The sequence below is a fragment of the Schistocerca americana genome, chromosome 7 (assembly GCF_021461395.2).
Source record: "Schistocerca americana isolate TAMUIC-IGC-003095 chromosome 7, iqSchAmer2.1, whole genome shotgun sequence".
NCBI lineage: Eukaryota > Metazoa > Arthropoda > Insecta > Orthoptera > Acrididae > Schistocerca > Schistocerca americana.
This window is the reverse complement of record NC_060125.1, coordinates 576943009-576960104: the sequence shown is the minus strand read 5'-3', so window position 1 is coordinate 576960104 and position 17096 is coordinate 576943009. Positions and strand designations below refer to the sequence as shown.

The 17096-nt window shown below is 42.5% G+C and overlaps 1 protein-coding gene across 1 annotated transcript in view; it reads left to right on the top strand.

Annotated features, from left to right (window-relative positions):
• Positions 1–15517, top strand: part of LOC124623101 (protein O-mannosyl-transferase TMTC1-like) — a 195129-nt gene extending 179612 nt beyond the window's left edge. Inside the window, exons 10-11 of the mRNA XM_047148892.1 lie at positions 9678–9791; positions 15509–15517. Of these exons, the coding sequence (XP_047004848.1) occupies positions 9678–9791; positions 15509–15517 (123 nt within the window). The remainder of the gene's footprint in view (positions 1–9677; positions 9792–15508) is intronic.
• The last annotated feature ends 1579 nt before the right edge of the window (positions 15518–17096 follow it).

Genomic DNA, 17096 nt, shown 5'->3' with positions numbered 1-17096 from the left:
CCGCAAGTACTAAGGAATCAGTAAATACGCTTCAAGTTCTCGGAGGTTATAGATATTGCGATAAGGAATAGCTCAGTAGGCAGTTCAGTTGAAAAGAAATTGGCATCTCTAAAAAAGGCAGTCACAGATTTTGGACAGGAAAACATAGATACAAAGAAAGTAGCTGGGGAGAATCCATGGGTAACACACGAAATATTTCAGCTGATCCCTGAAACAAGGAAGTTTCTTTCTTTATTTTATTTATTTATTTATTGTTCAGTGGGACCAAACTAAGGAGAAGTCTCCATGGTCATGGAACGAGTCAATACATGGAATTATAACACGATAGTAGAAACAGATAAAATGAAATATAAAAAACATATTCAGGCAATAAGTCTTAAGTTTAAATAAAGAAAATCAACAATGTAACACTGGAATTTGCTGCTTCTAACATTTTGATATAATTGCCTCTTTGTTGTACAAGATATTCTTATCCCTCTAGTCAGCCACCCAGGCTGCCTGTTTGTGCTAGTACCATGTTTTGAACGTTCTAACGGAAAGCAACTTTCAAAGAGCACGAGAAAAGTCTTGAGAAAAGCATTATATTTATCATCTACTGTATCAGCGCTATAAACATCTTGCCCCTCTTGTTCCTTGATAAGGTTTACAAAGGTCTCTACAGCAACTGGATCAGCTTTCCTAAACCGTTGATAACTATATTTAACATGTTCTGCAGCACAAAAATCTTTTAGAGTTAAAATTTGTGCATCATGATCTGAAAGGCCATTCACCTTTTTGCTAACATAGTGCCCTTCTAGTAATGAGGAATGAATAAAAATGTTGTCTATGGTTGTTCTACTGTTCCCTTGCACTTTCGTTGGAAAGAATACGGTTTGCATAAGATTATATGAATTAAGGAGATCTACCAGCATCCTTTTCCTTGCACAATCACTTATACAATTAATGTTGAAGTCACCACATATAACTAATTTTTTGTATTTCCCATAAAGTGAACCAAGAACCTTCTCTAGCTTTAGCAAAAATGTTGTGAAGTCGGAGTCTGAGGATCTATAAAGAACAACAGTTAGAAGTTTAGCTCCATTAAATTTAACCACACCTGCACAACATTCAAACACCTTTTCAGTGCAGTACTTTGAAACATCAATTGACTCAAATGGGATGCCGTTTTTCACATTCATGGCTACTCCCCCACACCGTAAAGAGCTCCTAGAAAAGCTACCAGCCAACCTGTATCCTGGTAAAGGAAGCCTCTGAATTATCTCCTTATTTAAGAAGTGTTCAGATATGCCAATGATTTCAGAGTCAACATCTATAAGCAGTTCACTAACTTTGTCTCTAATACCCTGTATATTTTGATTAAATATACTAATTCCCTTATTACTCGGGTAACTAAGCTTCGTCAAAAGTGGTTCCTTTGTTTGAGAGACTTACCTTAAGCAGGAATACCTGTCAGCTGACTTCAATCTAAAAAAAGGTGCAGCTCTAACACCCACTACTGCAGGAATTTTCTCATGAGTGATCCCACCACCCCCACCTATGCTGTCACCTATAAGCTTTGCCAACCTCCCCTTCCCATACCTGTTGAAGTGCAGGTCATGTCTAGTGAAACCCGACCTGCTGATAGACTCCACCGACACCACTGAAATGTGACTCATGCTTTCTGTCATCAGCGCACCGTCAAGTCTCATGTTAGTACGCCTGATAGCTGTATTAAGATGAGGCCGATCGTGACGCTGAAACAGTTCCACGAAATGCACACTCGTGTTGCCAGTCTGAGTGGCTATCTTTTCCAGGTCACCATCTACGTCAGACTCCCCATCCCTATCAATACTATTACCAGCCCCACCCACAATCACTACCTGATCCTCTTTAGTAAAATCCCTACATAACCCCCCTATGTTAACAGTATTCAGGGAAATTCAAGATTACAGAAATATGTCACCTAGAAATGCCATAAACAGGGAATACAGGGATACTAAAGTGAAATGACTGCAGGAAAAATTTGAAGAAATCGAAAGTGATACGATAGTCGGAAGGACTGACTCAGCATATATTAAGTCAAACTACCTACGGCGAAATCAAAAAGCAAGTGTGGTAAAATTAAGACTTCAATAGGAATTCTACTGTTAAATGCAGAGGAGAGAGAGAGAGAGAGCAGGTAGGTGGAAGGACTACACTGAAGGGCCCTATGAGGGGGAAGACTTGTCTGCCGACGTGAGTGAAGAAGAGACAGGACCCGATATAGAAGAGATAGGGGATGCAGTATTAGAATTTGAATTCAAAAAAGCTTTGGAAGACTTACGATCGAACAAGACATTCCTTCAGAATTCCCAAAATAATTTAGGGAAACGCAATGAAAGACTATTCATGTTCGTGAGCAAAATGTATTAGTCTTTCGTTATACCATGTGACTTTTGGAAAAACATCATCCACAGAATTCCGAAAACTGCAAGAACGGAAAAGTGCGAGAAATATCGCCAATCAGCTCATGCATCCAAGTTACTGACATGTCATATGACGATCAGTTTAGTGTTAAGAGGGGTAAAGGCATCACAGAGGCGATTCTGACGTTGCGGTTGATAATGGAAGAAAGACTGAAGAAAAATCAAGACACTTGCATAGGATCAGTCAACCTGGAAGAAGCGTCTGAACAATCTAAAATGGTGCAAGATGTTCGAAATTCCGAGGAAAATAGCCGTAAGCTACCGGGAGAGACGGATAATATACAAATGTTCAAGAACCAAGAGTGGACGACCAAGAACGAAGTGCTCGGATTAATGAGGGCGTAAGACAGGGATGTAGTCTTTCGCCCCTACTGTTCAATGTGTACATCGAAGAAACAACGATGGAAATATAAGAAAGTTTCAACAGTGGGATTAAAATTCAAGGTGAAAGGATATCAATGATACGATTCGCTGATTACATTGCTATCCCGGGTGAAAGTGAAGAAGAACTACGTGATCTGATGAATGAAATGAACAGTTTAATGAGTACAGAATGTGGACTGAGAGTCAATGGAAGAAAGAGGAAAGTATTGAGAAGTAGGAGAAATGAGAACAGAGAGAAACATAAGGATTAATGATCACATAGTAGATGGAGTTAAGGGCCGCTACCTTGGCAGCAATTTAACCGATGATATTCGGAGCAATGAGGACGTCAAAAGCAGACTAGCACTGGCAAAAAGGACATTCCTGGCCAAGAGAAGGCTACTAGTATCAAACATAAGCCTTAATTTGGAAAATAAATCGCTGAGAATGTACGTTTTGAGCACAGCATTGTATGGTGGTGAAACATGGACTGTGGGAAAATCGATACAGAAGAGAATCGAAGCATTCGAGATGTGGTACTACGGATAATGTTGAGAATTAGGTGGACTGATAAAGTGAAGATTGAGGAGGTTCTGTGCAGAATCGGAGAGGGAAGGAGTATATGCAAAACACTGACAAGAAGAACGGACACGATCGTAGAACATCTGTTAAGACATGAGAGAATAACTTCCACGATACTGAAGGGTGCTGTGGAAGGATAAACTGTAGAGGAAAAGAGAGATTGGAAAGTTTGCAGTTGCTGCTCCGTAATGAAGAAGTTGGCACAGGGGAGGAACCAGGAGACTGATAACTCAAAGAAAAAGAAAGTAGCCGAAAAGATGTGAAGGATGATGATGAGTATGCAAGGTGTAGCAGTTCTTTTGTCGTAGCCGTACGAATAAATAAATAAATAAATAGGTCAACTGTCTGTAAACAGTCCATTGAATCGCAACATATTACAAAGTCTTCACACTCTTTCATTTTAATTCCGTAGCGGTCTTGGGTAATTTTTATAAGTTCAACGATAAAGACACTATAAGCCTTCGGTAGGAGTCGTCCTTCATTGTTTGACTGTGAGACTGCTCGAGGTGCATCACTGGGCGGTTTGCTCGTCATGGAAACACTTCAGGAGGAGATCTTCTTGCACATACCGTGAGAATAACTTGGAGGTCGTTTGTCAGACCAGACCAGTCGAGAACCCAAGATAGTATGTCTGCTCTTGGTCGTTTCGTATAGAGCACTCGTGAATGTGTCATGGAGATTGTAATGTGAAGATGCAGACACTGTATTCACACAGACATTGCAATCATCAATCATGTAGTCATGAGGATAAAATATTACTCCCTCCCTGTGCGGAAATCACGAAATGTGAGTGCGAAAGTGCCGTGGCCTCTATGAGGTATGGAAGTTTGGGTCGGTCCTGGAGGGCTGCTCGGATAGCCTAACTGGTCGAGTCGACCGCTCGCCATGAAAGGGATTCGGGTCCCGGCCCGGAACAAATTTTCATCGATCATAAGCAGCTGGTGTCAATCTAGATTCGCAAAATGCGAATCACTTTTATGAGGGAATTGTTGTTTAGTGCTCTATATTACGACGTTTTAAATTTAAAAAGCAGAGAAACTGTCACACGCGCAAGGTGATAGAAAGTGAAATCGGGCTATTGCCACACTCAGCAAGGAAAGTAATTAACGTAGATCCCAACAGAAATCTCCATGCGTAGAACGAAGCTAACGAAATTTTTATATACAATGTACACTGTTCGTAGTAAAAACAGTTCGCCAACGGCCCTGCGGCAGTGGTAACACCGGTTCCCGTCAGCGCTGTCGGGCTGGGCTGGATCTTGGATGGAAGACCATCCGGTCTGCCGAGCGCTGTTGGCAAGCGGGGTGCACTCAGCCCATGTGAGACAAATTGATGAGCTACTTGACTGAGAAGTAGCGGCTCCTATCCCGTAAACTGACATACGGCGTGCACATGGGGTTTTTCTAAGCTAGGCAGTAGTGCGAGGTGTCCTGATGAACACTCACCAGTCGACTTGCAGGCAGGGAAATCAGGACGCGCTCAGTGCGAAGACACTTCGGCTTTCAGGATATTAGCAGTAAATTTTCAGAGTGTTCGGAATAAAGTTCCTGAATTTACTGCCCTCCAGGAAGCGTGTGGCGCACAAATTACTCTCGGGACTGAGACCTAGCTGAACCCTGAGATAGGAAGTTCTGAAATATTTAGTGAGGGTTGGAACGTGTATCGGAAAGACAGATTAGACACCATAGGAGGTGGTGTCTTCATTGCAGTTGACAAAAATATTGTGTCTACTGAGGTCGAAGTAGAGTGTGATTGTGAAGTTATCTGGACACGTTTAACAGGGCTAGGGGAAATAAAGTTAATTGTGGAGTGTTATTACCGGCCACCAGGTTCCACCGTGACAGTTCTAGAATCATTCAAAGGGAGTCTACATTCTGTATCGCAGACGTACAAGGATCATGCTATATTAGTCGGAGGCGACTTCAACTTACCTAGTATAGACTGGGATGTCTATGGATTCATTACAGGTGGTACAGACAAGCTGTTGTGTGAATAACTTTTCAATACATTATCCGAAAACTGTCATGAGCAGCTAAATCGCAGCCAACGCGTAATGGAAATATTTTAGATCTGGTAGCCATGAACAGAGCGGACCTCATCGACGGTGTCAGTATTGAGACAGGGATTAGTGATCATGATGTTGTCATTACGACTATGGTTACGAAAGTTAAAAAGTCGGTCAAGAAGGCTAGGAGAGTATTCTTACTAGAAAGAGCCGATAAGCAGTTGTTAGCATTCCACTTAGTAAATGAATCGACCTCATTTACTTCCGGTACGAAGGATGTGGAAGAATTATGGGCAAATTTTAAACACACTGTAAATCACGCATTGGACAAGTATGTGCCTAGAAAGTGGGTTACGGACGGAAAAGACCCACCGTGGTTTAACAGCGCAACTCGGAGAATGCTCAGGAAGGAAAGGCAGCTGCACTCGCGGTACAAGAAAGATCGGGGAATGAGGACAGGCAAAAGTTAGTAGAGATCCGTGCTGCTGTAAAAAGAGCGATGCGGGAAGCACTCAACCACTACCACCGTCAAACCTTAGCGAAAGATCTTGCTGAAAACCCAAGGAAATTCTGGTCTTACGTAAAATCGGTAAGCGCGTCGAAGGCTTCCATCCAGTCACTCACTGATGAGTCAGGCCTGGCAACGGAAGACAGCAAAACGAAAGCTGAAATTTTAAATTTAACATTTGAGAAATCTTTCACGCAGGAGGATCGTACATACATACCGCCGTTTGAGTCTCGTACAGATTCCCGTATGGAGGACATAGTGAGAGACATCCCTGGGGTTGTGAAGCAGCTGAATGAGTTGGAAATAAATAAATCACCAGGTCCTGATGGGATTCCAATTCGGTTTTACAGAGAGTACTCTACTGAATTGGCTCCTTACTTAGCTTGCATTTATCGCGAATCTGTTGCCGAACGAAAAGTCCCAAACGACTGGAAAAAAGCGCAGGTGACGCCTGTATATAAGAAGGGTAGAAGGACGGATCCTCAAAATTACAGACCAATATCCTTAACATAGGTTTGTTGCAGGATTCTCGAACATATTCTCAGTTCGAATATAATGAATTTCCCTGAGACAGAAAAGTTGCTGTCCATGCATCAGCACGGATTTAGAAAGCATCGCTCCTGCGCAACGCAACTCGCCCTTTTTTCACATGATATCTTGCGAACCATGGATGAAGGGTATCAGACGGATGCCATATTCCTTGACTCCCGGAAAGCGATTGACTCGGTGCCCCACTGCAGACTCCTAAGGTACGAGCATATGGGATTGGTTCCCAAGTATGTGAGTGGCTCGAAGACTTCTTAAGTAATAGAACCCAGTACGTTGTCGTCGATGGTGAGTGTTCATCGGAGGTGAGGATATCATCTGAAGTGCCCCAGGGAAATGTGGTAGGTCCGCTCTTGTTTTCTATCTACATAAATGACCTTTTGGATAGGATGGATAGCAGTATGCGGCTGTTTGCTGATGATGCTGTAGTGTACGGAAAGGTGTCGTCGTTGAGTGACTGTAGAAGGATACAAGATGACTTGGACAGGATTTGTGATTGGTTTAAAGAATGGCAGCTAACTTTAAAAATAGATAAGTGTAAATTAATGCAGATGAATAGGAAAAAGAATCCGATAATGTTTGAATACTCCATTAGTAGTGTAGCGCTTGACACAGTCACGTCGATTAAGTATCTGGGTGTAACATTGCAGAGCGATATGAAGTGGGACAAGCATGTAATTTCAGTTGTGGGGAAGGCGGATAGTCGTCTTCGGTTCATTGGTGGATTTTTGGGAAGATGTGGTTCATCTGTAAAGCAGACCGCTTATATAACACTAATACGACCTATTTTTGAGTACTGCACGAGCGTTTGGGATCCCTATCAGGTCGGGTTGAAGGAGGACATAGAAGCAATTCAGAGGCGGGCTGCTAGATTAGTTACTGGTAGGTTTGATAAAATACAAGAGATTAGGGCTCGTATAGAGGCATATAGGCAGTCATTTTTCCCTTTTTCTGTTTGGGAGTGGAACAGGGAGAGAAGATGCTAGTTGTGGTACGAGATACCCTCCACCATGCACCGTCAGTTGGACTGCGGAGTGTGTATGTAGATGTAGATGTACGACCGGGAGAGCGGTTTGCTGACCACGTGCCCCTCCATACCCTCATCCAGTGACGCCTGGGGGGTGACGATGACACGGCGGCCAATCGGTACCGTTGGGCCTTCCAAGGCCTTTTCGGACGGTGTTAAGAACGGTTCACAATAAATCCTTTTTTCTTCCCATTGTAGATCTGGCGATGATTGGCAGATGATTCATAACAGGTCGCCCTTGTATAATTTTGCAATCAAGACTAATTTTGTATTGAAAATGTGGATCGAATATTCCATAAAGTCGTTGACGTGAAGCGTTAAAAATTATCAATTAACTGGGTCTTCCAGTGCAAAATACTGCTTTTAGTCATCTTGTTCCATTTTCTGCTCAAATTTAATTTGTGATCTCGATGTGTTCTTGTTCAATTTTCCGCTCTTACTTAATTTGTGACCTCTTTGTGTTATCATGAACAGTGTAGTAAGTGTAACAGTACTAATATTTCTCTTAATGTGTACAATGGACTGGCCTGATGTACCCGACTCCGTTAATGCTAAAGGAAAAGGCTACGTTTTAGTCATATTTTTACAATGAAATTTAGTGAATCTGAGCAACACTAACATCGACATGAAGAAGATGGATGACTTAGAACATGATATTCTCTGACCAAATCCTCATACAGCTGCAGTATCAACTTTCTACTTACACAGTAAACAAGCAAACTACAGACCTAACATCTAATTTAGACTTAAAACTCTACAGCGTCCTTAGATTAGTTAGGTTTAAGTAGTTCTAGGGGACTGATGACCTTACATGTTAAGACCCATAGTGCTCAGAGTCATTTGAACTTTTGTTTTTGGTGGCAGCTAGATTCAGAACTTGGGACAATATACAGTCCAGAAGTTAACACAAGCCGGCTGGGGTGTTACTGCAAATTTCTCAGATTGTCAGATTTAACTTTTTCATTCTCAGTCTCAGAATGCTACTGTTTTATTTGGATTAGCAGTGGTCGCACTAAAACAGCTGGCACACAGGTCAGCCAAGCAAGTCGCCTCATTACTGGCTTTATTCGCCCACAAACACGTACTGGCTGCCGGTTCTTAGTAATATTCGTCCGCCGTCCATAAGGAGATCATATTCACTGCTGAACGTGTGGACAAGAATTAAAAAGGAACCACAATTACCAATGTATTCGGAATTTTCATTATCAGAACCCCTGCGACTGAGTATACAAGGTACTTGGAATACTCAGTGGTAGGAGAAAACTTCCTTGAGGCATCACCAAGTAATTAAGTCTCCCTGGAAGGACACTTGCACGTACTGAATCCGATCAGAACTTACTGGAACAAATGTGAAGCATTGCTGCACCAACGTGGATGGAAGTCCGCTTCTCAGTGTGACTGCGATGAAGAACAGCAAACTGCACATCATATAAAATTCGAATGGGATGTCAAATGAAACACCTTTCAACCGTCTAGTTGTCTAGTTTCCAAACTTATTTTATTTGGCTACCAGTTTTGGAGATCTACCAGGCCATCTTCAGGCCCCTGACCGACGCGTAGGAAGATTCCACCTCGGTTCTGGCCAAAACAGGAGCCAGCAATACTGGTATCATCTGGCGGATGATGGTTGAAGTTATCACTACAGCAATCAGAAATCTACTAATACCAGTACTGCTGGCCCCTGTTTTGACCAGAACCCGAGGTGTAATATTCCTACATGTCGGTCAGGGGCCTAAAGATTGCGAAGTAAATCGCCGAAACGGAGAGCCAAATAAAATAAGTTAGGAAACTAGACAACTAGACGGTTGAAAGGTGTTTCATTTGACATCCTGTATCGAACGGCCGGGTCCCACAACCATCTCTGAAAAGATGGATATACACCGAAAATTCTAATGTTCCTTCGGACCCCTGAAAGGGACGATTTCTCTGTAGAAGTGTCTGACTGGATTTGAAACCTGTACTTAAGGCTACGAACACATTAGGAACTTGAGATTGTGTGCAAGTGTGTATAAATACATATGTTCGTTGTAAAAGGTTGTCCAGTACGTTCTCCTGTCATCATATGAGGAACAAATACAGGCCCTTTTTCTGTATTTTCAACATTAAGCTATTATGACACTGTCAGTTATTATTTTAGTGACACATGTTCTACGCGTTTTCGTAGACTACTGATTGAACGAACTGTGTCTGCCTCTTTCGCAGGAGACGAAGCTCCATCAAGCGGGGTCGGGCGCCCACGCAGCGGCAGAATACGGTGGGCGGTCGGAGCTCGCCCCCTCTGGCCGCCACAACGCGACGCTGGAGGCGGCGCCACAGGTGGGCTGCGAATTTTCAGCATCGAGGGGCAGTGACCGAGGCTACAATTGGGACGATATATTATGGATATTCACTCATATCACATACACTAACGGAAAAAAATCGCAAAACCAGAAGATAATTAGTGAAGCGTAAGAAATTTCGGGACTACGTTTGTCCAGGTGACATATCTAACATTACAGGATCACAGGCTGATGTTAGCGCGAGATAAGCCATTGAAAATATGATATTCTGGTACAGTAATAATGTGTGTACTTGCCAGAATGTTGAACGCAAGCATGCAAACGTGCATGCTATGTATTATACAAGTGCTGGATGTCAGTTAGTGGAATGGAGTCCCATGCATGTGGCATCTGGTCGGTCGATACAGGGACGGTTTATGTTGGATGTTACTGACGCTGGAGTCGTCGTCAGATGGGGCCCCATATGTGCTCAGTTGGTGACTGATGTGGTGATCGAGCACGCCAAGGCGACTGTCGACACTCTGAGAGCACGTTGGGTTACAACAGTGGTATGCGGCGAGAGTTTTCCGGTTGGAAAGTATCCCGTGGTGTGCTGTTCACGAATAGCGGCACAACAGGTCGAATCACCAGAATGAGTTACAGTTTCCGAGTCAGAGTGTGTGGGATAACCAAGAGCGTGTCTCCTACTGCCATACGATATCGTACACCGGACAATAACTCCAGTCATAAGTCCAGTGTGTCTAGAACGCAGACAGGTTGGTTGCAGACCTTCGACTAGCCACCGTTTAACCAACACACAGCAGTCGCTGATACCAAGGCCGAACCAGCTTTCATCATATAACACAGCAGACCCCCACCCTAACCTCCAAGCAGCTCTCGCTTGATACCTCTGAAATCGCATACGGCGCTGGGCTACGGTCAGTGTAATGCTCGTTACAGGGAGCATGTCTTGGAGCTGTCTTTATAGTATGCAATTTGTAACAGTTCTGTGTGTTACTGTGATGCCAGCTGCTGCTAAAATTGCTGCTGCAGATACAGAACGATGCGCCAAAGTCATACGCCTAACACGGTAGTATTCCCTCACGGTGGGGCCACGTGACCGTCCGGAGCCTGGTATTCTTGCGACGGTACATTCTTGTAGCCATCGCTGCCAGCAGTTGTGTACAGTCGCTACATTCCTGCCAAGTGTTTCTGCAGTATCGTAGAAATAACACACAGTTTCTTGTAGGCCTATTACACGACCTCGTCCAAACTCAGTGAGGTGTTGATAATGGCCTCTGTGGCCGAGCGGTTCTAGGTGCTTCAGTCCGGAATCACACTGCTGGCAGGGTCGCAGGTTCGAATCCTGCCTCGGGAATGGATGTGTGTGATGTCCTTATGTTGGTTAGGTTTAAATAGTTCTAAGTCTAGGGGACTGATGACCTCAGATGTTAAGACCCATAGTACTCAGAGCCATTTGAACCAAGTCACCCTTCTTTATCTAACGTTTCGTCTAATGTTAAACTTACACTATGCGGTCAAAAGTATTCGGACACCTGGCTGAAAATGACTTACAAGTTCGTGGCGCCCTTCATAGGTAATGCTGGAATTCAGTTTACGCCGGCCGGAGTGGCCGAGCGGTTCTAGGTGCTTCAGTCCGAAACAGAGCTGCCGCTACTGTCGCAGGTTCGAATCCTGTCTCGGGCGGGGATGTGTGTGACGTCCTTAGGTTAGTTAGGTTTAAGTAGTTCCACGTTCTAGGGGACTGATGAGTTAGTATTAATATATTTGAGCAGCTACGAGTCACTCCAGTTTAATATGGTGGTTACCTGCAGTTAACTCATACGTTCAGTCGAATACAGTGTGTTTCAAAAAAGAATATACGTATTACAATGTATTATTTTGTGCAAACTACGGATCGCTGCGCCTCGGCTCGGCTATTAGAGAAAAGAATACATGGTCTAGTTCATATTAATAGCCGCTAGATGTCAGTTGTCTGTGTTTTTCTTGGTAACCGTCCTGTGTTTAAAATGGCTACTCCGCAGCAGAAATCATTCTGAGTTCTCGAGTTTGCGAAAAGCATTTCCGTAATTACAGTGCAAAGACGTTTCAGGTTGAGGTACCAAATTGATCCTCCGAATGGGTGGAAAATTCGCAGATGGTATCGGCAGTTTCTATATACAGGATGTGTATGTAAAGGAAAGAGTCTGGCCGCCATCGTGTTCCTCAAGAAAATGTTACACGAATTCAAATTGTTGTCCAACGTAGTCCTCCAAAATCAACTCGTCTTGCCAGTCTGCATTTACAACTGCCTACAACAACAATTTGGCATGTTCTGAGACGTCGGTTGCTTATGAAGCCGTACAAGTTACAGCTGTTACAAGCTCTGCTTCCTGATGACAAACGCAAACGTGTGGCATTTTGTAACGAGATTCGTGATGCTTTTGACAGTGATAGCACTTTTGAACAACGCATCGTGTTCAGTGATGAAGCGACGTTCCATGTTAATGGTCAGGTAAACAAACACAATGTTCGAATTTTGGGCTTACACAACACACATGAAGCCATTGAAGATGTACGAGATTCGCCAAAAGTCAACGTGTTTTGTGTCATATCCCGATCATCTGTTTACGGCCCATTCTTCTTTGATGGAAGCACGGTTAAACGTCAGCAGTATCTCGCGGTGTTACAAAACTGGTTGTTTCCGAGGCTGTACGAAGACAATTTCATTTTTCCACAAGACGGGGCACCCCCTCAATGGAGTCACTAAGTGCGTGAATATCAATGAAACTCTACGGAATCGTTGGTCGTCAAGGAGCTGTCGACTTAGCATGTCTCAGCTGGGCTCCACGGTCACCGGATTTGACACCCTCTGACCTCATCCTGTGGGGTTTCGTTAAAGACAACGTTTATGTGCCACCACTCCCACAGAACCTGGATGAGTTGAAGAACCGGTTCTGTACTGTCATAACATCGGCGATGAAGGACATGCTTGCCGGAGTATGGGAGGAGTTTGAGTATCGATGTGATATTGTTCGTGTCGGTAATGGAGGACACATTGAACATCTGCAATCTGAAATTGAAAGGTTCGTATGTCTTAAAGTTTAATATACATATGCATTCGAAATACGTATATTCTTTTGGAAACATAATGTATATAATTTATGGCAGTGCCCTTTAGTGTACCTGTTATGCGAAAGACAAACTGTAATGGAAATTTAATAAAAGCTCTTTGAAGACACATAAGAAGACAAAGTTTTTGAAATCTCCGACAACGACCAGCCTTGATTTCATGAAGTTCTCTATGCCACTTGTCAGCGACCTTGCCGTAGTAGTCACACTGATTCTCGTCAAATCTCCCAAAGGTAAACGCTTTTGTGCCTGTCTATCACTTGGATGGGTGACCGTCTGGGCCATCTAGCGCTGTTGGCAGGAAGAGTGCACTCAGCCCTTGGGAGGTCAGTTGACTGAGAAGCCGCTCCATATCCGCATTAATTGACGCCTGTCGGCAGAGGATGACACGGCGTTCGATCGGTATTGCTGGGTCTCCCGTGGTCTGTTGTGACAGAGAGTCATCAATACTACTCTATACTGTACATGACTCTTCATCTCCGAGCAACCACTGTAACCTACATCTTTCTGAATCTGCTTACTGTATTCATTTCTTCGTCTCCCTCTGCAGTTTTTATCCTCCACACTTCCCTCCAGTACTAAACTGGTAATCCTTCGATGCTTCCAAAAGGCGTCATACCAATGGATCTCTTCTTTAAGTCAAGTTGCGCCACAAATTTCGAGTCTCCCCAGTTCTGTTGAGTATCTCCTCATTATTTCGGCATTCTGTATCACCATACTTGAAAAGTCTCTATTCTTTTTTCTTGCCTAGGCTGTTTATCATCCATGTTTCACGTACATATATGACTACACTACTGACAAGTACCTTCAGGAAAGATGTCGTAACGCTTGACCTTTAATTCGATGTTCACAAATTTCTCTTCAACAGAGAAGCTTTTCTTGCCATTTGTTTTGGTTCCCAAATATTGAAACTCACCTACTAATTTTAGTGTCACGTTTCGTAACCTAATTCCCTCAGCATCACCTTATTTATTTCTACTGCAGTCAATTATCGTCCTTTTGATTTTGTCGATGTTCATCTTATACCACACTTTTAAAACACTATATGTACTTTTCTATTGTTCTTCCAAGTCCTTTGCTGTTTCTGACGGAATTACAGTGCCATCAAAGAACCTGAAAGTTTTTATTTCCTGTCCTTAAACTTTAATTCCATTTCTTTGTATTACATCGGTAATAGGCTACAAACCTGTCTCACACCCTTCTCAACCACTGATTCACTTTGCTGCTTCTCGACTATTATGGTACAAGTCGTAAATAGTCTTACGGTCCCCATATTTTACCGCTTCTACGTTCAGAATTTCAAAGTATTCCAGTAAACATTATCGAAAGCTTTCTCTAGGTCTACATGTGCTAAATATATAGATTAGCCTTTCCTTAACCTAAGGTCTAAGAGAAGTCGCAGGATCAGTATTACCTCACGTGTTCTTACATTTATCCTACACAAATTGCTCTTCCCCGATGACAGCTGCTACTAGTTTTTACATTCTTCAGTAAAGAAATCATGGTAGCATTTCGCAGCCATGACTTTAGAAACTGATAATTCTATAACATTCACACCTGTTAACACGTACTTTCTTTGGAATTATAATTATTAGAGTCTTCTTTATGTTTGAGTCCGCCGCTTGTGGTCTCGTAGTAGCGTTCTCGCTTCCCTAGCACGGGGTCCCGGGTTCGATTCCCGGCGGAGTCAGGGATTTTCATCCTCCTCGAGATGACTGGGTGTTGTTGTGTCGTCTTCATTATCATCATTCATTCCCATTACGATCGGAGGACGGCGATGACAAACAACCTCCACAACGACCTTGCATATTATGGCGGTGCGGGTCGCCCGCATCGTTCCCCTACTCTCTGTGAAGGCGTATGGGACTTGATCATCATCATTTATGTTTGAGGGTATTTAGCCTAACCTGTTCATCTTCACGGCAGGTGAAATAGTTTTATCATGGCTGGATCTCCAAAGGCTATCACTAGTTCTGACATAATGTCATCTGCTCCCTGGGCGTTGCTTTGTCCTAGGTAGTTCACTGCTCTGTCAAAGTCTTCTCGTAGTATCATTTCTCCCAGCTCCACTTACGCCATCTTCCCTTTCAATAATATTGTTTTTAATATCTTCTCCTTTGCGTAGGCCTTTTATATAGTCCTTCCACCATTCAGATTTCCCTTCATTGCTTAGTACTGGTTTTCCATCTGAGCTCTTAATATTCATACAGCTCCTTCTCTTTTTTAGTTTTCCTGTAGGCGGTATCAACTTTCCCCTTGCGAAAGATGTTTTTAAATCCTTGCATTTGTTCTCTAAATGGTTCAAATGGCTCTGAGCACTATGGGACTTAACACGTGAGGTCATCAGTCCCCTAGAATTTAGAACTACTTAAAACTAACTAACCTAATGATACCACACACATCCATGCGCGAGGCAGGATTCGAACCTTCGACCGTAGCGGTCGCGCGGTTCCAGGCTGAAGCGCCTAGAACCGCTCGGCCAAACCGGCTTGCATTTGTTGTCTAGCTATTCCTGCTTAGCCATTCGGCATTTACCGTAAATCTCGCTTTCAGATGTTTCTATTTCCTTACAACTGCCTCATTTGCTGCATGTGATTATTTAACTGAATACAGTCATGAGATTTCGCTATGTTATTGTTTCAGATATTATGACTAGACAGGAGAAATGAGACAGATACTTGTTAGCTATTTGTAGTAACCCTTCTTTAGAAATCTTAATAAACTGTCAGTAAAGAGTCATCATTCACTAGAATAATGACAACTATATCACAACAGTTGCTAACAGAAGAGGTGGAATTGGGTTTATGTTGTTTTCTGTGTCCTGACGCTTGCACAGATACATACAACATCTTCCGCTGCATAATTTTTGGCTTTAGCAGCTCACCATCATATTTCGCAACATTACGTTACGTGATACAAAAAATGTCTCGGAAGATGCAGTTTATATCATTGATTTCAACATAATCACTGTGATTTATGTAATTTAAGGCATTTCCAGGAAGTTATGGGCATGTAGTACAATAGCAATGGGTGACAGGGTTTCAGTAGCAATCGATGATGTTATCTAAGGTTAAAAGACTTTGGTTGTATTCAAGTTATTCCTTTATTTAGAAAGAATTTCCATGTAGAAGAAGCAGTTGATAAGTGTTCACCAAATTCTTGTAACAGCAAACTCCGCAGTCCTCTTTTCCCCTGTTTACCATCCTCCCAGAGTTTTTGTACAGTCCACGCGAGTGGTATCGCCAGCCCAAGAGATATTCAGTGCTGAAGTAGATATTCTAAAAGCTGCCTTGTAAGATTCAAACATCTTCACTATTTCACCAATTATGAAACAAGGAATTTCTTCTCTTTAGTAAATTTGCCATACTCATCTACAGCCAGCTGCTGATTGTTTGCAGTCTCTTGAAGAATCAACATCTGAATCAGGGATATCTACCTCTATCTGCAAGCAATTAACGCCTCTCTAATTTTGAATGCTCTACAAAATGAAAACAAAATTTTGAAACATACAGTATTTAAAATTCAAATACAATTTCCCGTTTGGAACAAATGGACAATGGCAGTCACATATACAAGACTAACCACCGAAACGCCCAGGAACGACAATATCACTATGGGCACCACAAATGCCAGTTTTCGGTGTTTAACACTCACACCTAAATGGTACTGTCACATTAGTCCTGTTCTGCTTTTTAAGCTTTATCAGGTACTTTCTGAAACTGTAGGCCAAAGTTTCTATTTTGTTGGATATAATTATTTTCATTGTTATTGCAAAGCGGTTCGAAATTCGACCAATTGTGTTTATGAAATGAAGAAACACAGTATTTTTTAATATAAGTGATTGGAATTTCTTGTGTGCAGACTCTTAGTTCTTACCCCAACACTGCGCAGGTTTTTAGGTGTTACCTAAACATTATGAAGAAAGATGTAAGAAAGGGCGAAGAGGGTGTGTGAGAGAATGAAAGATACGGATGAGGAAAGTAATTGCTTTATTATACAATTTAACTATATAAAACTTCAGTATGAAATTTATTTTTAGTAAGTATTGTTTAATAATTCGCTAAATAATGTTTTCGCTGTGTTCACAAAATTTCGAACTAACGAAATATCGAACTCTGCTTCTTGTAACATATAACTGCCCATGCATAATAAACTCGTTGTCTTACTAAAACCCCAGCGTTTTCGATTGTATGTCCTTACAACGTGTCAGTGGTAACAGAATGTGCAAGAA